The sequence below is a fragment of the Alosa pseudoharengus genome, unplaced genomic scaffold, assembly GCF_046254945.1.
Source record: "Alosa pseudoharengus isolate Yale_2024_CS ecotype anadromous, Long Island Sound unplaced genomic scaffold, YU_APseudo_1.1 YU_APseudo_1.1_scf_24, whole genome shotgun sequence".
Lineage (NCBI taxonomy): Eukaryota > Metazoa > Chordata > Actinopteri > Clupeiformes > Clupeidae > Alosa > Alosa pseudoharengus.
In genome coordinates this window covers 5,676,451-5,703,779 of record NW_027468689.1, presented here as the reverse complement: position 1 = coordinate 5,703,779, position 27,329 = coordinate 5,676,451, and the positions used below count along the sequence as shown (strand labels likewise).

Genomic DNA, 27,329 nt, shown 5'->3' with positions numbered 1-27,329 from the left:
TGTATAAATGCCACCGCTCTTGCCGCTATGAATGGAATACACTCATCATCTTCAAAACAAATAAACTATAATGCAACATGAAACAATAGGCAACTATGTTTTCCGAAGTGGCCAACTTAAATTACAGCTCTAACGGAACCGGTGAAGACTCTCTTAATTATTTGGATCAGGACTGGAATGACACTCCGGGCACACTGTCACGAACTGGACTAAATGTTGTCGCTGTGTGTTTGGGATCTATTATGGTGTTTGGCTGCCTTAACAACCTAGTGGTACTAGTCCTCTTCTGCAAGTTCAAGACGCTTCGTACACCAGTGAATATGCTACTCCTGAACATCAGCGTGAGCGACATGCTTGTGTGCATGTTTGGGACGACACTCAGCTTTGCGTCTAGCATCAAAGGACGGTGGCTGGCAGGCAGACATGGATGCAAGTGGTACGGCTTCATTAACTCCTGTTTCGGTGAGTCGATCGATAATGATAGAAAGTGAAAGCATGCGTTAAAGAGTTTATTTGATCGTATCCCATTTTATAAATGTTTTATAGCTTCGTTACTGATCTTCGTAAATGTACAGGCCGAGAAATAATTAAAAAAAATGCATTGATAAAGGCAACAAACACCTTTTTCTTTAGTGGTGTTGAAATCTCTGGCAGATCTGTGAAGAAGAATTAGTGACTCATGATAAAGAACGTGAGAGGACGAGTGCTGACGTAGTACATGTTTTCAGGTGGACAGGTGTTTTCAGGTGGACTCTTATTAGCTGGCAACAATGTGCAGCACAGGAGTAGGCTGTAAGTAAATGTGGTCCAATTTACCACAGGTCACACTGTGGACCAGTGCATTAGGGATGCATCAGGCATCAGCCAGCACGCCTGTGGACTCCACTGCCTAAAATACTGTTGAATACTCAAACTTATAGCCTATGTGTTTAATACATCCACTAGTCAGTATTGATGTGGAGGTCTTTGGAAAGCCAGTTAATTTGGTCCAGCAGTTAATTTAGCTGACCGAAGGAGTGGAAAAAGTGCAGTCAATGATCCATCTATGACAGACAGACTTTTTTATTCAGGCTGGGCATCTGAGATTTATGTCTAGTGTGGTAGGAGGTTAAGGATTTAAAAGAGCTCCTAATTGAAAACTCTCTTTTTCTATGTCTCTCAACTGATTTGGAGTTGGACTATGCTGCGGTATTCTTAATTCATACTTCTGGGTCACTGTTCCCATGTAAATGCATCAGCCAAATGTAATGTAATGTAATATTTGGTCTGTCAGAAAGGGTTCCATAAAAGGGTCTTGACGGCAGAGATGTATAAGTGGAGTATTTGGATGTATCTCTAATGAACCTTTTTACATTTCAATGAGCCCCATACTCCACTTGCAATCACGAGGCAATTCTGAATCTCAGATTGGAGTTGGATGTACAGTAATTTCAGCCCTAGAAGATGGCGGTGGTGTTAGCCTGATATTTATCTTTGCATACGAAAATGTGCAACTGCATGACCACGCTCTCTACTGCCCTGGCTACCATTAGAATTCAATTTGCCCACACACATGGAGCATGTAGAGAAGTATCAGAAAAAAATAATAATTTGCACTGTGGAATTTTTATCAGTTGGATGCAGTGAATGTCTTTAAATCTACTCTATATATTCCATAACTCTGAATGTGAGGATAAAAATGAGCTGAACAGCACTGTTAGTGTGTACCGATGCTTTTTCAAATTAGGTAACACACATACCCGACTATAAACACTAAATATTCATTAGAAATTTTAAATGCAGGTGTTAGATTGTTTTTCACATTTGCACTATTTCCCCTGTCTTGCAGTCTTTTGGGGTGAGATAGTTTACATGGATGCATACTGCTTATGGTATGCAGTATACCTTGTTGCAGTAGTGTGTGTAGCCTGCACATATTTTGACGAGGGTCTTAGAAATGCACAGCTGAAATAGGCTTGAAGACACGTTGGTGTTTGTGGATGATAAGTGCTATCTTGGTGTAGCTTTAGGTTTATCTGTGTTATGACAGGCAACTGAAATTGTCTTAGGTCTCATTGCGTTAGGCTGTTTTGCTACTTGAATTTCACTTTCTTAAAAATAGAATGTCATTTGTACAGAAATAATAAAAAATGCTACCCTTCCTTTTGCTACATTCACCCCTCTGCAAGAGGATAGAATTACTTTCAAACAGTCCGAACAGTCACACGATCCAGTGAATCGATCCACCATACTCCCACATACACACATCTGCTTTATTCTGAGTGTTAACAAATGAATGGAGATAGGAAACACAGACATATTGTTCCCCTGATTTTACTCAAATCTTCTTCAGTAATGTTACCAAGTGTGCAGTGTGTTATCATGTCACAGATGAGTTGGTTCGTAATGGAAGTTGGTTTGTCTTTGCCAATTAATCCATATGGAACAGTGTGTTGTGCTGGTAACTAGAAATGCTTTGAGCCTCAAATATGTCTGTGTTGACAAGATCCCTGACACACACACACACACACACACACACACACACACACACACACACACACACACACATACCATTTTGAGTGCATGTCAGTGTGGGTAAGATCACTGACACACGCACACATGCACACACACACACACACGCACACACGCACGACTGCATACGACTTGTGCATATATTCTGACTACTAAATATATTAATTATAACACTGAGCAAACACTATGCGGACACCTTGTGTAAATTATTAATATTCTGATTATTTATCATCATTGATTTGAATTATTGATGGTTTTACCCTCTGACCATATAGCAGAGCATGTTATGAACAGCACAGGGCTGCTGCAGTGCAGTGGGTGGGGATGTCAAGAGTGACGTCTGTGATCTGTTCTGACATGCTCATACAGTATATATGAGAAGTAATGAGAATATTAGTTTATCATCATAATTCCTCTGCATAATCAATGAGTAATATGATGCAAATGAGAATATGAGTTTATCATCATAATTCCTCCCAATAATAAGATTTTGAACTTGATTCTGATGGGACGTCCATCTTTGGTCGACCTGAAAACTGTCACAAACATTGGCAGTCCTCCAGCGGTTACGGCGACTTTTCCTCAAACTGTTTGTTGTTGGGTCTTGTCACACCTCATATGAAGTCTTCATTATGAACATGTGTTGATGGCCTGGTGTCTACATTATCAACTAGATCATGCGTCGATGGCCTTGCGGGACGTTTTCCTTCCACTGACTCATAGCCAAACACAGCTGAGAGTACGACTGTAAAATTGAGTGCAGACTCATTTTAAAGCCCTGTCGTTCCTAAGCCCTGTCGTTCCTTATGAGTTATCTTTATCCTCTCCTACTGAGTCTTTCACACTCCTGAAGCAGAATCCAGTGGGGTGAAATGTTTGTCAGTTTGGATATGATGCTGTGGAAAAGCACCTCCAACCTCAAGTCCTGCCTCTCACGGCAGCATAGAGATTTCAAATCCTAATTCACTGTCCTCTCAGTTGAACAGACAGATCTGTTGTGTTGACAATGTCATGATCAGTTTCTGGTTGTATTTTTCATTGTTTTCATTGTTACTTCTGTAACATCATCTGTGTTTTGTGATCTGCCCATTTGGGATATTATGCAGTCCTGTAATTTAACATTTTCTAGCTATGTGGGACTAAATAGTGAATCACTGACCTGATCATTTATTTGTTTTGAATCTTGTTGTGGTTTGGTCACATCTGTGTGAGAAGTGGGTTCCTGAATAAGTGGCAATTATGACAATGTATTTAACAGAATACGCCATTTTTTAAATTTCAAATACAGTAAGTATAATGACTTGATACTGTAACTCTAAGCTGGTATGTAGTAGGCTAAGTATGTAGTAGGCTAAGTAATATTGACAGTGTGGTCATGTACAGGCACATATATCTGGCCTTCTGGCTGCATTTATATTGTATTGGGTGTGCTGATATAAATCTGACAGAAAAACTATACTAATCTAAGCTGTACTGAATGTACTTTTTACCAGTCCGTATCAGACAGAAAAGCTATACTATAAAAGACCCAAACGCTAAGCTATATTGAATGTGCTTTTTACCAGTTCGTATCAAACAGAAAAGCTTTAAGGACCCAAACGCTAAGCTATATTGAATGTGCTTTTTACCAGTCCGTATCAGACAGAAAAGCTATACTATAAAAAAAACGAAAGCTAAGCTATATTGAATGTGCTTTTTACCAGTCCGTATCAGACAGTATATTTCCAGGATGCATTTGGTGTGCGGCAGGCAGGCGATGAGTGCCAGGTAAGCAGGGAAAGGGCTCCATGTGGAGCTCCATGTGTGCAGTTAGCCGGCTTTGTGGAGAGAGAGAGGACGATTACCCCGTAGGGTCTCACTCCCTCACATAATCAAAACAAGGAGTGAGTATGTTTCATGTTGGCTTATTACTCACCTCTAAGGGTTTCTGTGCTTCAGGCTGTAGTTGAGCGCACGGCATAAGCACAGAACACAGAACTCAGTGAGTGAAGGTGTGATACTGGGGTGTGAAGAGACTGTCCACTTATCTCCCCACTGTAAGGATGGTGGGTCCACTTCTCTTCCACCACTGCTCTTCTCGCTGTAAGGATGGTGGAAGGATGAAGAGATGGTCCTGTACAAAAGGTAGCTTACATGTGATTAAATTTCAACAAATCTGACTCTAACGCATTTTGCATGTTTATGTGTGAAAGGGGGATGAGATGAAGTTTTAAAATGTTGAACCCCATAAACCCCCCCCCCCCCAATATAAAATACACATGTGTTAAAACTTAATAATTTCTCATCAAATCTTCCCAAGACCATGTAGGAAAATCTGTTTTTTTATCACTTGATATTTGAGCCTGTCACCCATAGGTGCTAAGTAAGTTTAAGTTTTTTGACCATGTAATCAGGAACTTGCATTTCTACTTGTATTTTTAGGAATAGCGAAAACATGTGACGTGTAGGTGATATGATGTGTAAGGGACGTGACGTGTAGGAGCTGTGATGTGTAGGGGATGTGATGTAGGAGAGATGTGATGTGTAGGGGATGTGATGTAGGAGATGTGATGGGTAGGTGATGTGATGTAGGAGATGTGATGGGTAGGTGATGTGTAGGGGACATGACGTGTAGGAGCTGTGATGTGTAGAAGATGTGATGTGTAGGGGATGTGATGTAGGGGATGTGATGTGTAGGAGACGTGTAGGCGATGTGATGTGTAAGGGATGTGATGTGTAGGGGATGTAAAGTGTAGGGGATGTGATGTGTAAGGGATGTGATGTGTCGGGGATGAAAAGTGTAGGAGACGTTTAAGGGATGTGATGTGTAGGAGAGATGTGATGTGTAGGGGATGTGATGTGTGGGGGATGTGATGTGTAGGAGAGATGTGATGTGTAGGGGATGTAATGTGTGGGAGATGTGATGTGTAGGGGATGTGATGTAGGGGATGTGATGTGTAGGAGACATGTAGGCGATGTGATGTGTAAGGGATGTGATGTGTCGGGGATGTAAAGTGTAGGGGATGTGATGTATAGGAGACGTGTAAGGGATGTGATGTGTAGGAGAGATGTGATGTGTAGGTGATGTGATGTGTGGGGGATGTGATGTGTAAGGGATGTGATGTGTAGGAGAGATGTGATGTGTTTGGGGATGTTATGTGTAAGGGATGTGATGTAGGGGATGTGATGTGTAGGAGAGATGTGATGTGGGGGGATGTGATGTGGGGGGATGTGATGTGTAGGGGATGTGGAATGTGATATGTAGGTGATGTGATGTGTAGGGGATGTGATGTGTGGGGGATGTGATGTAGGAGACGTGATGTGTAGGGGATGTGATGTGTAGGAGAGATGTGATTTGTAGAAAAGATGTGATGTGTAGGAGACGTGGTGTGTAGGGGATGTGATGTAGGAGATATGTGTGAGGGATGTGATGTAGGAGATGTGATGTGTAAGAGCTGTGATGTTTAAGGGATGTGATGTGTAGGAGAGATGTGATGTGTAGGGGATGTGATGTAGGAGATGTGATGTGTGAGGGATGTGATGTAGGAGATGTGATGTGTGGGGGATGTGTAAGGGATGTGATGTGTAGGGGAGATGTGATGTGTAGGGGATGTGATGTAAGAGATGTGATGTGTAGGGAATGTGATGTGTAGGGGATGCGATGTGTAGGGAATGTGATATATTTTCCAATATGTTTAGCAGCTTCTGCAACATCCCTCTGAATTACCAAGTCCAACAAACCAACGCTATATGTACTGAAGCTATCATGTGCAGTATGGTAGCATTGCTGGTCCTTCGAAATAATTTTTAAACAGCCTCCGCCTGAAAACACTGCTGTCTCATCAGTAGGTTGTTCAGGGAATGTGATGTGTTGTCCAGCACGTTTGGCAGCTTTGGTAGCATGCCAAATGGGTGCCTATGGGTGACAGATATTTGAGCCTGTCACCCATAGGTGCATTACGTTTTTTGACCATGTAATCAGGAACTTGCATTTGTACTTGTATTTTTAGGAATAGCGAAAACACGTGACGTGTAGGGGATGTGATGTGTAAGGGACGTGACGTGTAGGAGCTGTGATGTGTAGGGGATGTGATGTAGGAGAGATGTGATGTGTAGAGGATGTGATGTGTAGGAGACGTGTAAGGGATGTGATGTGTAGGAGAATTGTGATGTGTAGGGGATGTATTGTGTGGGAGATGTGATGTGTAGGGGATGTGATGTGTAGGGGATGTGATATGTAGGGGATGTGATGTAGGGGATGTGATGTGTAGGAGACGTGTAGCGATGTGATGTGTAAGGGATGTGATGTGTCGGGGATGTAAAGTATAGGGGATGTGATGTGTAGGAGACGTGTAAGGGATGTGATGTGTAGGAGAGATGTGATGTGTAGGTGATGTGATGTGTAGGAGAGATGTGATGTGTAGGGGATGTGATGTGTAAGGGATGTGATGTGTAAGGGATTTTTGATGTGTAGGGGATGTGATATGTAGGGGATGTGATGTGTAGGAGAGATGTGATGTGTAGGAGACGTAGTGTGTAGGGGATGTGATGTAGGAGATATGTGTGAGGGAAGTGATGTAGGAGATGTGATGTGTAAGAGCTGTGATGTGTAAGGGATGTGATGTAGAAGATGTGATGTGTGAGGGATGTGATGTAGGAGATGTGATGTGTGGGAGATGTGTAAGGGATGTGATGTAGGAGATGTGATGTGTAGGAGACGTGGTGTGTAGGGAATGTGATGTGTAGGGCATGTGATGTGTAGGGAATGTATTTTCCAATATGTTTAGCAGCTTCTGCAACATCCCTCTGAATTACCAAGTCCAACGAAACCAACACTATATGTACTGAAGCTATCATGTGCAGTATGGTAGCATTGCTGGCCCTTTGAAATAATTTTTAAACAGCCTCCGCCTGAAATCACTGCTGTCTCATCAGTAGGTTGTTCAGGGAATGTGATGTGTTGTCCAGCACATTTGGCAGCTTTGGTAGCATGCCTCTCTTTCGCTTGCCTTGGGGAAATGATGGATCAAAGGGACACAACAGACTACCTTAAATGGACTGCCAGAAGTCCTGCTGCCTACCCCCATCCACCAGTGACACAACTGTTTTCAAAATAAAGAACTTTGATACCTTTACCTACATGTTTTACTGTCATACCAGCATACACTCTCTCTTTTTCACACATATATACACTTCCTCTTTCATTCCCTAAGAACCACTGCACAAATAAATATATAAACATATAACATGCAGTATAAACTACTACTAAAGTACTACAGTGCTAATACTAATAAGTTATACTAGCCCACACAAGTAATTACATAAACATGCTATGTGTGAAAATGAATAGTATACAAATAAAATGTAAAATGAAACAAACAAGGAATTGGACTCCGGTTAATCTTTGCTCACAAAGTACAACAAAAAAAAACATAAAAGAATACAAAGCAGAACAGTAAGACTGGAATGAAGAGCAGTCGAATATGGCTATGCATAAGTATAATTACAGTATGTACATTTGCAATAAATAGAACACTATGGGTGGGATAGGGTAGTGCAATTGTATGGGCAGGTCAAATGTTTATTTATTAATTTATTGCCAAGCAAACCCAATACTGGTAGGAAGGGCCATAGCCAATTTGAAGCCCCCAGAGTGGGAGCCTCCAGTGAGCACCACAAGATGATGGGGACACAGAAAACGTCCCCTGGAACAGGAGGAAACCTGCTTCCTGACTCCCCCATTCCCACAAGGATTAAAGACGCAAAACTCTCACATGATCTGGACTACGTGCAGTATTCCAGTGACTCTGTTTTCATACAGATACATTTCTCATTAGGGGAAGAGCTTTATGTGTAAGTGTGTGTATCTTTGTGTGTATGTGTGTGTGTGTATCTCTCTCTCTCTCTCTCTCTCTCTCTCTCTCTCTCTCTCTGTGTGTCTGTGTGTAAGCCTATCACTTGACTTCCACATACTGTAATTAGTTCACTTTCCTGCTCCGTCTGAAGGAAAGGAATCCTGGGTCATTAGTCATCATGAAGTCCAGGTCTCCTGTTAAGGTGGGAAATGATGGGATTGTATGGAAAGACAAACTTCAAAAGATGGCTAGTGTTTGGTGATGAATACATGAATGTGTTTTGACACAGATCAAGTACCAAAGCTTGAGTACACTTGATCCATGCGATGGCAATTAGTCAGTTGATGTCAATGGACTAAAGATGATGGGCACATGGCTTGGTTTTTAACTTCATTCTTCAAGAGTAAACAGATTATATGAATACAGTGCTGTAACCTAGACAGAGGTAGACATAGGACTACATAGACAAAATCATTAAAATGTCAATGCATTATTTTCTGCTTTATCGTATTCAGACGTTTGTGGATTCGCCTTTCCACATTAAAATGCAAAACCATGTTGTCTAAGTAAAAATGGACCAACATTGTTTTCAAACTGCTCTATTGCAGGAGTTTTAAAAATGCTGGAGTAGTTGTAACAAAAGTTGTAACAAAACGGAATAATGTCCTATGTGACAATCTAGAATATTTTAAAAAAAAACTGAGAAAGGATCCCAGCTTAGTTGTTATTTAGTTATTAGAAACATAGGGGAGTGTTGGGATGTGCTTTGAGAGAAGAGCAGTGAGGTCCTGACAGTTTTTTATCAAGATAGACAGTCATAGCTTCATGGTTTATGTCTGACTAGCTGTTAAGAATGCTAATGCTCCTTTAAACAACCTTTCAATTACACAGTTTTCTTATACTGACTGGAAACTTGCCATTTTCACTCCTATCTTTAAATCTGGAGACCACCATGGTCAACGCCAGTAAGCATTACCAGTACTTTGAAAGGTTGCTGAGAAAGTTGTCACTGAACAACTGATAACCTCGATGAGTTGCAGTTTTAAAAACGAACGTTAAGGGTTGTTTTAGGACATATTTGAGTATGCCTGTTGGCAGCCACTCTGATTAGTCAAAGGCGATTCAAAACGAGTCAGAAAAGTCGAGACAGGACCAATCGTCAAAATTTCGGTGTCCACCACTCTAGTTCATCCAAAACAAACCAGAAAAGGGACTCAAAGTGCTAAATACCGGAATTTTCCTTTAACATTGTAGGCCTACATGGTCCCTTACAAATAAAATTGTATAAACCCACTGCTGTAATTATTCTTTTCACTTTCATGTTGATATATTCTGTAAGGATGTCCCTGAAGTTGATGATTGGTAGACAGTGAAAGCGGAATCTTCCTTGAGTGTGTTGGCATAACTCTGAATGTATACAGGTATATATACAGGTTGGTACTGTATATCTGAATGTAGGTGTAACTCTAACCTTGTGATTGTGGAAGCAGGGTGAATGAAAAAAAGACTGGCAAGGAAAATATGCCAAGGAGATGGAGTGAATGGCCACCCAGGGGAGAACATGAGTGTGTGTGTGTGTGTGTGTGTGTGTAAAGTACAGTCAGTAGAGGAGTGCACTGTGCTCGTGTTGGCACCAGAACGCGGTCAGCTGAAGTGAATGATGTCCACCCTACCACTGTTTGGGGGGGGGGGGGCAAGCAGGCTTATTGTGGGGTTCATTTCTGCCAGGGCTGATATCACAGGCTGATCAATGGGGGGGCTCTGCTTACATCTCCGGACCGTCACAGTAACTGCTACGCTAACTCAAATAGCATCCGCGGCATCAGCGAGTCGAGTTTCACTTCTGCTTCCTCTTCCCATCGATGTGTGGCAGCGCAGTATCATCTGCAACCACACACACATGGCACGGCGCCTGACAGAGCACTGACGCAGAGACCGCACACACATGGCACAGAGCCTGACAGAGCACTGAGGCATCAAAATGATCAGAACAAACCTGAAGGAGCTGACAGCGGAACGTGTCGTTTGCTCAAAATAAACTATCCATAATTACACCAGTGTGCGGTGATGATCTTTATTTGTTTAGTCTGATATTCCTGCATATCACCAGCACCTGGGATCTGAAAAGGGGATTTTGTCTTATTGGCATCAAAATGGTGTTTAAAGGATGTGTTCTGATGTGATGTCTGATCTTCAGAGAGCCTCAAACACACACACACACACACACACCCTCAGTATCCCTTCATCAAGTTCGGATCAGTGTTTCTGGCTTTTTATGTTTCACTCTCAGCACAAAGCTGAAGTGTGTGTGTGTGTGTGTGCTGAGTAAAAAATTATGTTAAAACTGTTTCTTAAAAAGACCCTTAGACAATTCCATGCTAAAGCTTTTTGATCTTGAGTGCTTCCTTTAGGCCCTCAGATGCTAAGAGATGATGGGACACTCTTTTGTTGTGAAGAGGCTTATCTTTTGTCTACTTTTTAGATTCAAATTCTCAAAGTGTCACTCCCTTGTGGGTTGTCTCTATAAAGTTTTGGCATTGCTGAAAGCCACTAAACTATTGAGTTGGAGTGACTCCATGGAGAAGACTGACCCAGATGAGATGGGAACCTTATCCTTTCACATGAAAGACCAGTCAAGTAAAGTGTAACCCATTGTGTTAACTTGTCCATCACATGATTTGTTTACTGTGAATGAATTAGCCTTTTTTCAAAGCAAGATGAATTTTACAATGTACAATTCATAAACATTAGTGATTCAAAGTAGTTTAGGAGACAAGAGACATAGAGTAAACTGCTTGAAACAGTTACATTTTCAGACTTTGAAGCTTAGCTGCTGTTGAATTTTTTGTGGTCCATGCTCATTTGCAGACTTGTCAGTTAAATAAGTAATAAAAGTCACTGGCAGGATTTAAACAGAATATCCTCATTGAACTAGTAACTTCACTGGCATTGATGACTTTTTGTATCATTGATAATCTTGAACCACGACAGTTCTGATTTCCTGACAAAGTCTGTACCTTGTTAACCTGGAGACATCTGGACAAAGTCTATTCGAGAGTGTTCTCATTCTGTTGTCGTGATAGACTATGGGAGTGTGATTTGCAAAACGTTGATGAGTGGTCAGATTCAATAACAACTGTACTCAGAAACATCTGAACCATTGGTCATAAAATCGGTTTCACATGATTAATTAATTTTACACCAGTGGCGGTTCTAGACAAATTGTACTGCAGGGGGCAAGGAGGGGCCAGTGTTTAACCAGAGGGGCACATTTAAAAAAAATGGCAACAAATGATATTTAAAGATTATAAACTTTATTTTACTTTAAAATCATATATACATTTATTTTGTACAAAAGTGAGTGCAGGTGCAAGAGTGGTAGGGTCATAAAAAATTTAAAATACAGTACAGGGTCAATTCCACAGTTGAGTCCACACTTAAGTATTTGAATTGGCACAATGCTGGATCAATTGAATTTAAATGAAATATAGATACATTATACTACAGCAACAGAGGCTTACAGGAAGGTTACAGCAATCTTGCACAGTCTAAAGAGCTCAACCAAACAAACAAGTTCAACTGAGGCATTTGGTGTGCTAAAATGCATAGCAATATGTAGTCTGTCATGACAGAATACTCAACCCATGGATGAAGATTATACCAGTTTGGCCTGAAGCTCCGTATTCTGTCCCCCAAAGTGGTTGGGAATATATTCAAATTGGGCTGTACTCTTGGAGTTGCTGACATCTATAGAAAGATGTGGTAGACTGAGTACAGTTGAGACATGTGTACAGTTGAGACACCTTGAATATCTTGCTTGCACAGCAAGCCCAAGTTGTGATTTCTGCTACGCACATGCGTATTAGTGCCCTCTTTGATCATGGCAAATTTGAACGACACAAGTATCTCCCATCCAAGGATATCGGCAAATGTTTTTTTTCCAAAGTAAGAATTTCACTTCACCATGCATCTTCGACAATGAATAGCTCATTACACTTATGTTACTGTTAAACGTAACTGGTATCATTACAAACATTATTATGTGTCCTAAAAACTGGCATATTTTATGGCATTGTGTCATGTAAGGTCGTTGCAAAATGTAGAGAAATGTGTGAGGTGGTCAGCGGGGGACAATTGAGACACTCATTGGATTGTGTTAGGCTACTTGAACATTCCATTTGTAGGCTACTGTTCGCTATCTGTTCCTGTGGCACAATTTTTTCATGATGTATTCCTTTTAACCAACGCCAATTTAAATAAAATGAATGAATTTGAACTAAAACACTTTGCAATTGCTATGTTTTTATTTATTCAACTTTCCAACTAACGGTTAGTTAACTATATATCATTAAAGATGGGTGTCTCAACTGTACCAGGTAGGTGTCTCAACTGTACTCTATAGGGTACAGTTGAGACACAGTCAAGACAAAAAATGCACCTTATGTATATGAGCTAATTGTAGAAAATATAAACTACTTATGGGTATTATTGATTTATAATATTTTAGTCTACAAGCTGAGGAAATGGCATGTGGAATGTTGTGTGGAAAATCACTTCTTTTCAGTAGGCTATCTATTTTATGTTCTTGGGCAAAAAGTGTCTCAACTGTACTCAGTCTAGTAAGCTAAACATAGGTCACAACTGCAACATGTATTTAGTTGCATATGTATATCTGCATGTATTTCAACATGTAGGACAAATACACATAGGCCTACAAAGAAATTGTAATTGCACTGCTTTGCAAATAGGAACCTTCTTCACAAACCTGCAGTAGGCCTACTGATCCACATGGATCCATTAGCTGGCTGTTGCTCTCTCTGTCCCATTGGCGGAGCGAGGGGGTGGCTTCGGGGGCTCAAGCCCGAATCTTTTTTCAAAAGCCCCGAATCTTTTTTTGTATGTGTTTTCAATTTCCAACGATTCTAATTTCTAATTTAACTTACAAGGATACAAGGATACAAGGAAGTTTATTGTCACATGCATATAGTTACTGGAAGTAAGAAATGCAGTGAAATTAAGTATGGTGTCAGCCAACTTCCCCTCGGTTTCTCTATGAATGTTACAAAATGTAGGCTACTATTACTGAGGAAATATCCCTTATTTTCATAGCCCAATATTGACAGATAATCTGATTTCCCACACGATGAGTTTAGGCAAAGATCCTTAATATATGCTTTATCAACCGTCTCTGGTTTAGGCAATGCCAGAGCCGAGATGTAGCGGTTTACGTCATAAACCTGGCAGGAAAGTTCAGAGCGGCGCAGTTTAAACAGCAAGCCGGTAAGAATAAACGATTGTCAAGACATTAGGCAATTAGGCTACTGTACCCCAGAATACAAAAATAAACTTCAGAAAGACAGAAAGTTTGTTGTAGCCTACTGTATTCATAGAGTCTCAATGACCGAATCAGTAGACCTGTTGTCAGTTGAGTTCGTTCAATTAATTTATTGTAGGCTAGTAGCCTAGGCAAATATGAAACGGAGATGTAACGTGGCCCGGCGGGATTTTGAACTTGAATGTTTCATGCATTTTAGGGCAAAAAATACCATGGGATTGATGTGTTCTCCATTTGAGGAACGTAGCCTAATCAATTGCGGAGGTGCACCGACAGCTCAGCGCCTGTAGGCCTATAAGGAAAATTTCAGTTTGTAAAAAGTATCCCACCCCCCCAACTGAATTAGTCCCCCTATGTGAAGCACTGAACCGCCCCCCCCCCCCCATTTTGAAAAATGAATTTTAAGCCCTGGATTAAATTTAGCTTCATGTGTTCCACTGAACATTAATGGGTTCACAATGTGTGGGGCTGTGCTAACTTGACCATAAGGCTACTTTGGCCAGAGTTCAAAGTAAAAATGTATTGAGACAAGGTAGCATCCCATCTATCTAATCAGGGTTATCTCAGCATAGTATACTAGTCTAAAATATACAAACCATAACTCATAAAAAAACGCTTAATTAACTAAGTGCATGCTGATCAGATAGGCTATGCCTATAGACCCCTCTTGAAAGACCCAAAGTGCCAGTCAGATATAGGCCTACCTTGAGTCTCACATTTTTAAAGTCTCAATGTGTCCATTAGTTTACAGAATTCACTAGAAGTCATTATTTAAGGGTTTATTTTTCAAAATGTTCTGCCGGGGGGCATGCCACCGGACCCCCCTAGCCTTCCTGTATGTGACACTGGGCTAAGCCCCCAATGTTTCAAATGTCTGGCTCCGCCCCTGTATGTTTCCTCTCCATCTTCTTCATGCTCCTCACCCTCTGGAATTCCCCTCTCTGTGTGAGAGCCCTGACTTGCATCACATGCCCTCTCTGTGTGAGAGCCCTGACTTGCATCACATACCCTCTCTGTGTGAGAGCCCTGACTTGCATCACATGCCCTCTCTGTGTGAGAGCCCTGACTTGCATCACATGCCCTCTCTGTGTGAGAGCCCTGACTTGCATCACATGCCCTCTCTGTGTGAGAGCCCTGACTTGCATCACATGCCCTCTCTGTGTGAGAGCCCTGACTTGCATCACATGCCCTCTCTGTGTGAGAGCCCTGACTTGCATCACATGCCCTCTCTGTGTGAGAGCCCTGACTTGCATCACATACCCTCTCACAACCTCCATCGACTCCTGTAGCTCTCCCTCTTCCTGCTCCTTGATTTGTTTCTCACTGCTGTTTCTCTCACCTTTTTTTTACCATCCCTTGGGCAGATAACCTGTTGTGAGTTGGTTGATCACTACTTTACTCAAATGTATCTCTTATCGCAATGCAACTGCAAGACAGATGAAGTTACGTGGTTAACGTCACAACATTGTGTAGAGCAAGGATACTGACATGGATATGCTTCGATGAGTTTGCTATATGATTACGCTTCTAAACATGTTTCGAGACCAGACATTTATAAACTTGATTTCATTATGAGTGTGAGGAACAACAGTAACACAGTTATGTGCAAAAACAACAAATTACTTACGAGTTGAATTCGTGTTGCTTACCTTCGACTCTTGCAACAGCAGAAATCGTAGCTTCTCTCTCCAAGAGTAGTTTCTGAGCTCTCATTCACCGAGCAGCACTGCAAGTGCGCCGCTCTAATTTATCCGCGTAGAACGTTGGATCGCATTAGTTCGTTTCGCTCTCGCGTGTATAATCATAATAAATTCATGTTTATAGTTATTATTATTATTTGGTCAGCTTGAGGGGGGGGGGGGGGGGTTACAGGGGTGGCCAGGGAAATGTCTACAGAGGCACGGACCTCCCTAGGCCCCCGTGTAGAACCGCCACTGGACAGGACCCATTGTGTAAGCCTGACGTACTGAAACAGTAGGATGATGTGAATGCCAGAGACAAAGTGACACTTTGGTGAGTTGGCCCTCACGCTCTCCCCAAGTCCCCCATGTCCACAGGCCATCAATTAACTTATTTGTCATCTACCCCAAGGATATACCCTTCTCTTGTCTGTGCATACAATAGCTCAATCTAACACCATTAGCCTAGCTTAGCATAATTCACTTCAAGTGGGTTACACCTGCCTATAGCTGAAAGGGAGCTACAGGATAACTGTGCTAACCCACTCCACATCCTACCAGCAATCCTAATATGTGGCCATATTTAATTGTGTATGATGTCCAGACGTGTCCAGCATTTGTAAAATAAAATCATAATTTAAAAAATTATTTATGCTCGTCTCTCATCTTTTATTACCGTCTATGGTGTCCTTATAATAGTAATATCAGTATATAATACATTTTATTTAGTAAGTGGTTTGTTTACATCAATTTTGCTTTTTCCCAACAGGCATTGTGTCGCTCATCTCACTGGCCATCCTCTCTTATGACCGTTACAGCACACTGACCGTCTATAACAAGCGGGCCCCAGACTACCGCAAGCCTATTCTGGCAGTGGGTGGCTCCTGGCTCTACTCACTGCTCTGGACAGTGCCCCCCCTGCTGGGCTGGAGTAGCTATGGCCTGGAAGGTGCTGGGACCAGCTGCTCTGTGACATGGAGGGCAAACACAGTGGGCTCCCACTCCTATATCATCTGCTTGTTCATCTTCTGCCTGGGCGTCCCTGTGCTTGTCATGGTGTACTGTTATGGGAGGTTGGTCTATGCTGTTAAACAGGTGGGTTTCCCCGCTCAGCAGTGGGCTTTCACTGGCTTTTTTGCCTGTCCAATGGGTGGTTTTCCAACTGAAACCTGTTTTGTCTATAATAGACCTCTGAAGTCGCCTATAAAAAGGAACCATAGCTGCCATAAGGAGATCCGGATACGATCTTTGCCCATATAAGGAGATCCACGTACCATCTTTGCCCATATAAGGGCCTTTATGGGATAAGATGTCAGCTTTGGGTCCTTTTTGGAGGCAAACTTCAGAGATCTATGTAGTTAAAGGAATTATCCGGAGTAAAATGCACTTTAGATCAATTTACGGATGATTGGGAGTAGTACATACGTTGAGTTGACATCCAAATCATGTCATTCAGATGTGTTTTAAGAAAGTTCGATGTTACCGTTTTTAGTCAAAACTCGTTAGCCTGGAAGTGACCAGGGCAAGTCATTTTGCCGCTACAAAGCGCTATTTTTATACCTCTTCTACAGTTCCAAACAACATTACACTTACGTGGTAGTGAGTAGAGGGTCCCTAAAGCCAGGGTTGGGTCAGATTACTTTGAAATGTAATCCATTACTGACTACAAATTACATGGCAATTTTTGTAATCAGTAACGTAATCAGTTGGATTACCAAAAACATGTAACGTAATCTGATTACTTTAGGATTACTTTTAGATTACTTCAATAAATATGCCCATTAAGTAAAAGACACCACCACAGAATTGGTGAAAGAATTCTCATTCTATTTTTCTTCTCCACTCTTCTCCAAACATGCACAACTCAGCTTAACCTTTATAAGGGCACACCTGGACAAATAATTTAGCTTTCGCTGGATTTTTTTGACCCAGGGACATGGCCTGAGATTGGAATAAAAAAGGGAAGCGTTAAACCCAAATGACTCCACTCCAAAGTCTGTAGGAGTCAATTGCCAAGTGTGCTCTGGAAATTCACAATTTCGTCGCCGTTTAAAAAAAAAAAAAAACATAGTCCAGTATTTCTTTTGAAATTGAAATGAAGTTGTATGGACTGGACTATGTTTTTTTTTGTTTTTAAATGGCGAAGAAATTGTGAACTTTCCCCTAAAGATGGCAGCAAAGATGACAACATTTCCGGAAAGGTACTGGCTTGATGAAATTCATTCTGGACTCTCTATCCGACCACATAAAGACCTCGGGATACTTCGGTTTGGCTTTAGGGACCCTCTACTCACTACCACGTAAGTGTAATGTTGTTTGGAACTGTAGAAGAGGTATAAAAATAGCGTTTTTGTAGCGGCGAAATAATATGCCCTTCTCACTTCCACGCTAACGAGTTTTGACTAAAAACGGTAACATCGAACTTTCTTAAAACACATCCAAATGACATGATTTGGATGTCAACTCAACGTATGTACTCCCAATCATCCGTAAATTGATCTAAAGTGCATTTTACTCCAGATCATTTCTTTAAAGCAAGGATGGGAGACAGGCATACCGTACAGTTTATCACAGTGTATGTCAAACAACACACAAATATCACACAAAATATTTTCTTTAGCTGCTTTTAAAACAGATCTAGGATATGAGATGCTTGATAAGATAATTATAATAATAGTTCTGTATGGCTTATACAACAATAATCATGCAATCATATCTATTCATCACAAATAGTTTATAATAGACTTTATAATAGATTATAACATAAAACACTATAAGATATTACGTTGTTACTTACTTGCTTTAATGAATGCTTTATGAACATTTCAGTGCAATTATCAAGAGCAACATAATGTTTATTATGCATTCTGATACTTCAAGCTCTAAGGGCTATAACACTGCAAGGCTTTATGAGAGCAGTCCTGAGGTAGCTAGATCATTAAGTGTTACCGACATGTTTTTAATTAGCTGAGCATATATCTATACTGTATATAGAATATAGCGTATAGCTGAGAGAAAAGATTCAGGCACATCTCCAGGCTCCTATGTAATGATAATTAAGACCCATGAAGCATTGTACACAATTGTCTTCTCTTGTCCACCTCCAAGTTCTAACCTCACGATAATGAGATGTTATGTGGTACTGGCATACTATTTCACTATGTGCATTGCTGAGGGTTTTATAAGATAAAATGCTAATTTCTTAGCCTGGGATTCTAGACTTGTGCACCTTGCAGCATGAAACTTTTATGCATACTTAACAGTGAAAGTGTGTGTGTGTGCGTGTGTGGTGTGGTGCAGTGTGTGTACTCCATTCAGGGCAAATCCGGATGAGTAACTAATGAAGCCCAGAGAGGGAATACTCGAGTCCCTCTCTGCCTTTTGTCTGTCAATCACACAGCGTTACCATGCAGCCTTCCACTTCCCCCACTCCTGACGGAGTTATCTTAAGTCCAGCACTGGACTGCTCTGCTAGTGGCCCAGCATGACTGATGTAGCCCGCAGGTTATGAACATATTTGCGGCACTATACATAAATTAACATTTAGTTGCCAGTTCCTTAAAAAAAGGCTGTCTCCCTCACATAACGAGTCCCTCATCTCACACCTGAAGTGGGCTAACGTGTTTGCACCAGTGCTTAATTTAACATGTCACATTACTGAAAACGGATTATTCAGTTATTTTAGTGGACAGCTGTATAGCCCTCCATTCCTCTTCTCCCTCTTGCTGTATACTAAAATAACTGAATAATCCGTTTTCACTAATGTGACATGTTAAATTAAGCACTGGTGCAAACACGTTAGCCCACAGCAACATCAGCATAAGTCTCTTATTAACCGTAACCATGGTAATCCATCCTCTAAATGCCTCATCACAGGTGGGCCGGATCCGAAGGACAGCTGCGCGACGGAGAGAGTATCATATCCTGTTTATGGTGATCACCACGGTCGTATGCTACCTGGTCTGCTGGATGCCCTACGGCGTTGTGGCAATGATGGCCACGTTCGGCCCGCCGGGACTCATCACACCCATTGCCAGTGTGGTGCCCTCGCTCCTGGCGAAGACCAGCACGGTCATCAACCCCTTAATATACATCCTCATGAATAAGCAGGTAATCTCGCAGTACCATCCACAGCCTTCTTCTTCCTGGAACTGGTTAATTATTTCGAGGAAACATGTAACTTTTATAATTACATAGCAATCTTGATTGTATTTATATTATGTGACCTTCTAATAGCCTGACGAGCCAGACCCACATCAAGATGTAGGGTCTGGAGACTATATATATTAAACTAATTGCCTGGTGCACAAACTCGTATTTCATGTTCCATAGAAATACTCAATAATCATAAATCAATGATGATATATAAATTATCATCACATCAAAAATGCCTTATTGTGTCCTCAAGGCTAAACATTCAGAGTAGGTGAGAAGGTACTGTATGTGAATCACAACACTGAAGTGCATGCAGAACATGTACTAGATTAACAATGGGCAGAATATACTGATCAAGTTGCCTGACTTTACACAACAACGTGAAATAACACAGAGAGGCTGAACTGGACTTCAGCAACCAGATGTTTTAAGATTTGCTTGTAGGCTACTGAAATAAGCAGTTCTGGCCCATTACAAGCCATTTCAGATTTTTTTTTAATACAAGTGTACTGTGTTTTAAATCACCAATCCACACTAAAATCATTTTTTAAAAAATCATTTAAATAAAACAACAGCATTTGTCACTCCAAGCTATTCTTTTCATTAAAATAAATGTTTCATTGATCTATATTTATATTATCTTTCACAATCTGAGTGATTCTCTCTCTCTTACTTTTAAGTGATTCTCAGAACAGCAATCAGTCAGTAATATAGACAATTTTGTCTATATAAAATATAGACAAAGGAGTCAACACTGCATCAGGTACATATTCAAGGATGATATGCTAAACAGTCAAAATATACTGCATGTTGTTGGCAAATCCTGCCTTACTCTCTTTACTGTTTGGTAACCGTGATAAAACAGGAAGTAGTAAGATAAGACAGGATTCCTGAAATTAGTTAGGATTTGCTTCTGTAATACAAAACTAAGAAAATCATATCTTATAGCCCTACTCTTCCTATCTGAATGTCAGACTTAAAATAGGATGTTTCTGCAAGGCGCCCCAGGCCTGTAAGGGCAAGCAGAGCATTTAGATATGGTAGTCAGGACCAGATTTCAGGATTCTGTAACCCTGTAGGCATTTTTGAGGAAAAGTTGTTATACAGCATTTTTAGATAGTTCAAATTGTCCTTAATACAAATCCACCATATAACATTTTTTTTAGGTCCCCAGTTTCTCGGAATTTTCATTCAAAAATAGATGCCTTGCACTCAGGTGAGAAAAATACTGGTAGATAGGGTAAAATTTTAAACTTTTATGTATCACCACAAAACTTTCCCAGTTTGTCACTTACATTAAGACAAGTATTTTTTGTATTACAAGTTTTCTGAAATGTAATGTTTAAATATGCAAATGAGGCTTAATCTACTGAAATATGCGCTAATATGCATACATTTCCAAATTTGACACGTACACATTAGATGAAGCCATTTGAGGGTAAAAGTTGTTATACATGATATTTTGAAGGTTCAATGTCTCCTGAATATAAATTTATAACATATATAACATATTCATTAGGGTACCAGTTCTTAATATTTTGTACTGAAACTATATGCGTCTCAGACACTTTCAAAACACCACCGTATGAATGGGGAAAAAAAAAAAAAAACATAGATATCACCGTAAAACTCAGTTTTCTGAAATGTTATTTTTACTTATTATTGATTCATACAAGTATCACATGACATTCTGCATTTGCAAGCAGCAGGACATGGGTTAGGCTTACAACTGCATCTAGCTGTCTTGCATCCTTTGGTGCAACCACAGGAGATAAACCGGAACCGGAGGTAGTGACATAAGTTGAGGAACAAGTGAACTTTCCTCCATTTTCCATCCCATGGTCTCAGGGGGTGGCAGAATTGGCTGCTGCATGTGGACCTGCCACCAGACCAAAGCCTGGAAGTGAGAACGCTGAATGTGGAAGTTGGTGGCAGTCTTTCTATTGTCATGCCCTTCACGAACATGCTTACTTGAACGTCGTTGATGTTGTCAACATTCATTGCTCCATACAGTTTGCAGAAAAAACGTTCTACATTCTGAATCTAATGCAGTGAAGAACAATTCTTGTGTCTGCTTCTTCATGCTTGGCTTCCAAGCAGTCAGTGTTAAAGGTTGAATTAGAGGCTTCAACTCTCTCTTCATCACTGAAGCCACCTGCAGCAACTATGATCTTATTTGCTGGAGCTCCAACAATCAGCTGTTGGGATAAAAAGTGTGCAAGATCAGCCTTGTTGTCTGCATGAGCAATTTGCAGGAAGAGGCAAATCTCTGCTCTCAATTGGTCTTGTGATTTCCACCAAGCCTCTTCCACGGCGCTTTCGTGTTCCACTTTTGATAGAATGTGTGTGGTAGCGATCAAACAAAACATCAATTCGCTGGAATTGTGCTCCACTTCTGAGAACAGGTCTCCAAAACTCTTTGCTGCTTGTGGCTTTCCAATGGCAATGACCAGAGCTTGACCATCAATGATGAGCATTGGTTCATCCCGAAGGTCTCTGTTATCAAGGTGGTTAGGACATGGAATGCCAGCAGCTAAAATCTTAGTAAACACCGCCTTTGAACCTGAACGAAGCTGTCCATTTACATCTGCCAGAGACAAGGGCACAACAAATAGTTCATGCATCATAATGCTGTCAAGATTGACTGGGCTCTGCATCATATTTAGAAATGAGGCGTTGCAGAATGTTTCGGTCTGCCTTGACAGTTTTCACCTTTCCAGTTTTTAGATCTGACTTCTTAACTTCAAACAAAGACGCAAACGTTAAATACTTGTTCTTTTTAAGTTTGTCCCTGAACGAGACTCTCCCCCCTCCCCCAGATGGCAACAGCCTCTCAACAACAAATGTATCTGATTGACTTTGACCTTTCTGTGGTGCTGTCAACAGCTCGCTTTCAATATCCTGCGTGGCCAAGTCTTTGTTTGCAATGTGTTGCAGGGTCTGGGACAGGTTGGCAAAGAAAAGGCCAAACCTCTGCAAGACTGCAAGCAAAGCATCTTCATCTGCATTGTCCCGTTTCATTCGGACTTTTGTCGTTTCACTATGGATGTAGTTATCATCTGGTCCCTGGCCAAAAGCAACTTTAGTGTCATGGGCAAGACTGGATCGGAGGTTGAAAGACAGAGCCCACCTACTTGGTGCTGAGGATGTCTTTGTGTTTCCAACAATGCCTCCGCCTTTCTTTCCAATACACCATAGCCACTCCTGACTATGATCAGGGTCCACTTGGTTGAAGCGGTGACTACAAAGTTTCTGGCATCAAACTCCGTTTTTACTGGTTTAGGAAGTTGGTGCATTTCATTCAGGTAGATAGTGCCCCACCGTGCATAATTGATGTGGTTATATCGCATGAAAAAGGGCAACATTTTCTGGAATGCACAAAGGTGCAGATCCCAGATTCCATCCCTCTGTGCACGAATGAATAATGCTCGAGTTATGTAGGAAGCCTGATAATAGTACAAGCAAAGTGTCCAGTTGTGTCAAGCCGCCTTAGTATTTTAAAACTAGCCATTTTGATGCGATCATAGTAGTACCCCTAGCCTAAGTTTGGAAATGTGTGAATTAGCGCACATTTCAGTAGATTAAGCCTCATTTGCATAATTAAACATTACATTTCAGAAAACTTGTAATACAAAAAATACTTGTCTTATGTAAGACACCAACTGGGAAAGTTTTGTGGTGATACATAGAAGTTAAATTTTTTCCCTATCTACCAGTATTTTCTCGCCTGAGAGCAAGGCATCCATTTTTAAATGAAAATTCCGAGAAACTGGGGACCTAAAAAAAATGTTATATGGTGGATTTGTATTTAGGACCCTTTGAACTGTCTAAAAATGCTGTGTAACAATTTTTCCTCAAAAATGCAATTGATGCTTCATCCAATATGTGTACGTGTCAAGTTTGGAAATTTGTGCATATTAGCGCATATTTCAGTAGATTAAGCCTCATTTGCATATTTAAACATTACATTTCAGAAAACTTGTAATACAAAAAATACTTGTCTTAATGTAAGTGACAAACTGGGAAAGTTTTGTGGTGATCCATAAAGGTTTACATTTTTACCCTATCTACCAGTATTTTCTCGCCTGAGAGCAAGGCATCCATTTTTGAAGGAAAATTCTGAGAAACTTGTGACTTAAATAAAATGTTATATGGTGGATTTGTATTTAGGACCCTTTGAACTGTCTAAAAATGCTGTATAACAATTTTTCCTCAAAAATGCAATTGATGCTTCATCCAATATGTGTACGTGTCAAGTTTGGAAATTTGTGCATATTAGCGCATATTTCAGTAGATTAAGCCTCATTTGCATATTTAAACATTACATTTCAGAAAACTTGTAATACAAAAAATACTTGTCTTAATGTAAGTGACAAACTGGGAAAGTTTTGTGGTGATCCATAAAGGTTTACATTTTTACCCTATCTACCAGTATTTTCTCGCCTGAGAGCAAGGCATCCATTTTTGAAGGAAAATTCTGAGAAACTTGTGACTTAAATAAAATGTTATATGGTGGATTTGTATTTAGGACCCTTTGAACTGTCTAAAAATGCTGTATAACAATTTTTCCTCAAAAATGCAATTGATGCTTCATCCAATATGTGTACGTGTCAAGTTTGGAAATTTGTGCATATTAGCGCATATTTCAGTAGATTAAGCCTCATTTGCATATTTAAACATTACATTTCAGAAAACTTGTAATACAAAAAATACTTGTCCTAATGTACGTGACAAACTGGGAAAGTTGTGGTGATCCATAAAGGTTTACATTTTTACCCTATCTACCAGTATTTTCTCGCCTGAGAGCAAGGCATCCATTTTTGAAGGAAAATTCTGAGAAACTCGGGACCTAAAAAAAATGTTAAATGGTGGATTTGTATTTAGGACCCTTTGAACTATCTAAAATTGCTGTATAACAACTTTTCCTCAAAAATGCCTACTGCCTCTTTTCTGAGGCCTTTTTTCAATGTTTGGTCCAGACTATGGCTCGTCTTTGCACATCTGCAGAGCCTCAGAATCTGGTTCTGTAGAACCTCAACTCAACTCAAAGTCTCAAATGTCCCAGGTGCAGTCCGATACTATATCAGACGGGTGCAGAGTCTGAATTTGTCCCTGTAGAGCCAATCACAGTTCATCGCACCATTTGTGTTTGCTGATCCTAATGCAGCATAAACTACGACCAATCTGAGGTCACAAGGTCACGGTCTGCACTGGATTTTCCTAAGCCCCTGGAGAGTGAGCTGACCTTTGACCTTGATCATTCTCTCCGAGGTTTGGCTCATACGTCGGACGAGCACCTTCTCGTAGATCAGCGGGTGGTATGCGCCCAGGGTACAGGCGTTGTCCTGGTAATCCTCATAGTAGTGGCACTGATCTGTCTGCCGCTGCGACGGGATGTACTCGTACACATTGACCGTCTCACATAAGCCCATCATCACCATGATGCCTAGAGACACACGCACGCACACACATACACACATGCACACAGACACAGACACACACACACACATCACTCAGATTGTAAAAGATAATATAGACAAAGCAAGGAGTCAACACTGCACAGTTACATCAGGTAACATATTCATGGATAATATGCTAAACAGTTAAAATATACTGCATGTAAGGGTAACGTTTACTGCCCACCGGGAATCCTCCCAAAGTTCCCGATTAGCCACTCCGGGCCTGCATTCAAAACTTTAAAGAAATTATTGAATTTCACTGAATCAAAAGCTTTACTTTGTTAGAAAGAAGTATCTAATAACCTGTTAAAATGTACCAGAATTCAGCAAATTGCGTTTAGTTTATACATTCTTTTTTTACCTAATCGCATTAGCATTAGCATAAAGCATTAGCACGTTTCTTTATATTGCACATTAAAACAAACAAACAACCAAGCTGTGGATACTCAGAGGTCACTCCCAGCTCTCCCTGTGCTTTCTTCCCTCCAGTTCTACAGGTGTTTCCTGATCCTCTTCCACTGTAAGCACCAGGCCCTGGAGAACGGCCAGTCCTCCATGCCCTCTAAGACCACGGTGATCCAGCTCAACCGGCGTGCCTACAGCAAAACTCTGGCCAACGCCACAGGTGTCCCGTCCACGGCCAACCATCATGAGTGCAGCTCCCCGGAGTCGGACAAGACCAACCCCGCTGAGGAAACCACCCAGCCCCCCTCCCCATAACCGCCGCCCAACTGGCTGGGTGTGTGTATGTGTATGTATGTGTTTGTGCATGACGGTGAGAATGTGTGTATATGAGTGTGAGTACATATATGTGTGTGTGTGTGTGTGTGTGTGTGTGTGTGTCTGTGTGTGTGTGCTTCTTGTAGGTTCCTAACCCCCTTGTGGAAAAGTGAAGTCGCAATGTTTCATCAAACATGTCTCAGAGCAAATCTCTCAACCTCCTGAGTGTAAGTACAGACTGTAGTCTTGAGATACTGAACAGTGCATCTGGTGATAAACCTGCAGTGATTCATGTCTTATTATGATCTGTGGATTCTTTTTTATTATCTTTCATTTCTATACATTGGCCTCAGCGTTCCATGTAGGGCTGGGCGATAAGGCTGAAAACTGTATTACGATATAATTATTTTATATCAGTCGATATAGATAATTATTGATTTTGTTTTTTTTTTAAATCTATTTCAGATAAGGACAGAAGAAAAAAAAGTTTTTTAAACAGTTTTATTTTAAACTTTCCTTTGATTTTAATCACCTGTTAATCACGTGCTAATGATGCTAACCGGATTTAATAGCAATTTACAGTTGTCTTGCACGATTGTGAATGTTTGGATTACATGTGCATGCTGAGGAATGATGCGCCTGTTGCGAGAGAGAGAGCATGGGGCAAGGACTCATTGAGAGTCTGTGTTGAGGTAGGCCTACATCTATCGCCTACTCTGGTAGAGTTGCACATACTAGCTACAATGCAAGATATATTTAGCCTATTTATTTATGGACAACGTAAAGCGGGAGGTGTGTTGCTTTTAATAATCGAATGTTCTAACAAACTTATTTTTTTATTGATATCGATTACATGTCTATTGTACGGAGCCCCTAAGGGGACATGAGCAAAAAAAAATTGATTGAAATGAATGATTGAATGAAAGTTTAGTTTCAGGTGAGCACATGAAAGTTTCACGTGAGCACATGAAACTAAACTTTAGATTTTTTTTTGCTCGTCCCCTTAGGGGCTACGTACTATTGCGATACATATCGCTATCGTTTTATCGTCCAGCCCTAGTTCTATGTGCTACCTGAACTGACTAGAATGTGAAGTATGTGTTGCGGTACACAGCAGGTTTATAAAATAAAAGTGTTATAACACCAAGATGTTGTGAATGTGGGTACTTAAGCGTCCTTGCTGAAGATTTCCTGCTTTTTATTAAATTGGCTAAAGGGCTTCGAAATCAGTGTTCCTTTAAAACCTTAAATCAGAACTATGTGTGCTGGTGCAAGTGATGGAGTGAGTGAGGTTAAATGACTGAATTAAAATAACAGACTCTCTTGCGCATACTTGAGTGTGGCATTCAAATATGAGTCCTAATGTGAAGGTCATCAACCAAACTGAATCTTGGTCAATTAAAAACGTTGACGCTGGTGTTCATGGGTAAGCGACAGGAAGTGTCTCGATGCACTCATGTCAGCGCCTACATGCGGAGCAGCACCTGACTGTAAGTAAGTTGGTAAGTAAGTAAACATTTCTTTATATAGCGCATTTTTTTAGCCCAGAAGGCCACTCAAAGTGGTTTACACAAAGACATAGACAAAGACAGCATAAATAATAAAGCCAAGTCCATGACTGTGGGTGGACCAACTG

At 40.8% G+C, this 27,329-nt stretch overlaps 2 protein-coding genes across 3 annotated transcripts in view; one reads left to right on the top strand and one right to left on the bottom strand.

Moving 5' to 3' along the window:
- Window positions 1–27,325, top strand: tmtops2a (teleost multiple tissue opsin 2a). Its single transcript, XM_076302935.1, has 4 exons — window positions 1–462; window positions 16,129–16,454; window positions 19,236–19,469; window positions 25,463–27,325. The coding sequence occupies exons 1-4, from the start codon at window positions 96–98 to the stop codon at window positions 25,691–25,693; spliced, it is 1,158 nt and encodes a 385-aa protein (XP_076159050.1). The 5' UTR covers window positions 1–95; the 3' UTR covers window positions 25,694–27,325.
- Window positions 19,557–27,329, bottom strand: part of st6gal2b (ST6 beta-galactosamide alpha-2,6-sialyltranferase 2b) — a 39,606-nt gene continuing 31,833 nt past the window's right edge. For both annotated transcript variants that reach the window (XM_076302934.1, XM_076302933.1), the window contains exons 6-7: window positions 24,760–24,960; window positions 19,557–22,101 (exon numbers count right to left, since the gene is read on the bottom strand). In XM_076302934.1, the coding sequence (XP_076159049.1) occupies window positions 21,545–22,101; window positions 24,760–24,960 (758 nt within the window). In that variant the 3' untranslated portion in view covers window positions 19,557–21,544. The remainder of the gene's footprint in view (window positions 22,102–24,759; window positions 24,961–27,329) is intronic.

Excerpts from the sequence above, each read along its gene's own strand:
- tmtops2a (XM_076302935.1), top strand. The coding sequence starts at position 96 with ATGTTTTCCGAAGTGGCCAACTTAAATTACAGCTCTAACGGAACCGGT. Across the intron at positions 463-16,128 it reads CTTCATTAACTCCTGTTTCG|GCATTGTGTCGCTCATCTCA; the intron begins GTGAGTCGATCG and ends TTTTCCCAACAG. Across the intron at positions 16,455-19,235 it reads TGGTCTATGCTGTTAAACAG|GTGGGCCGGATCCGAAGGAC; the intron begins GTGGGTTTCCCC and ends GCCTCATCACAG.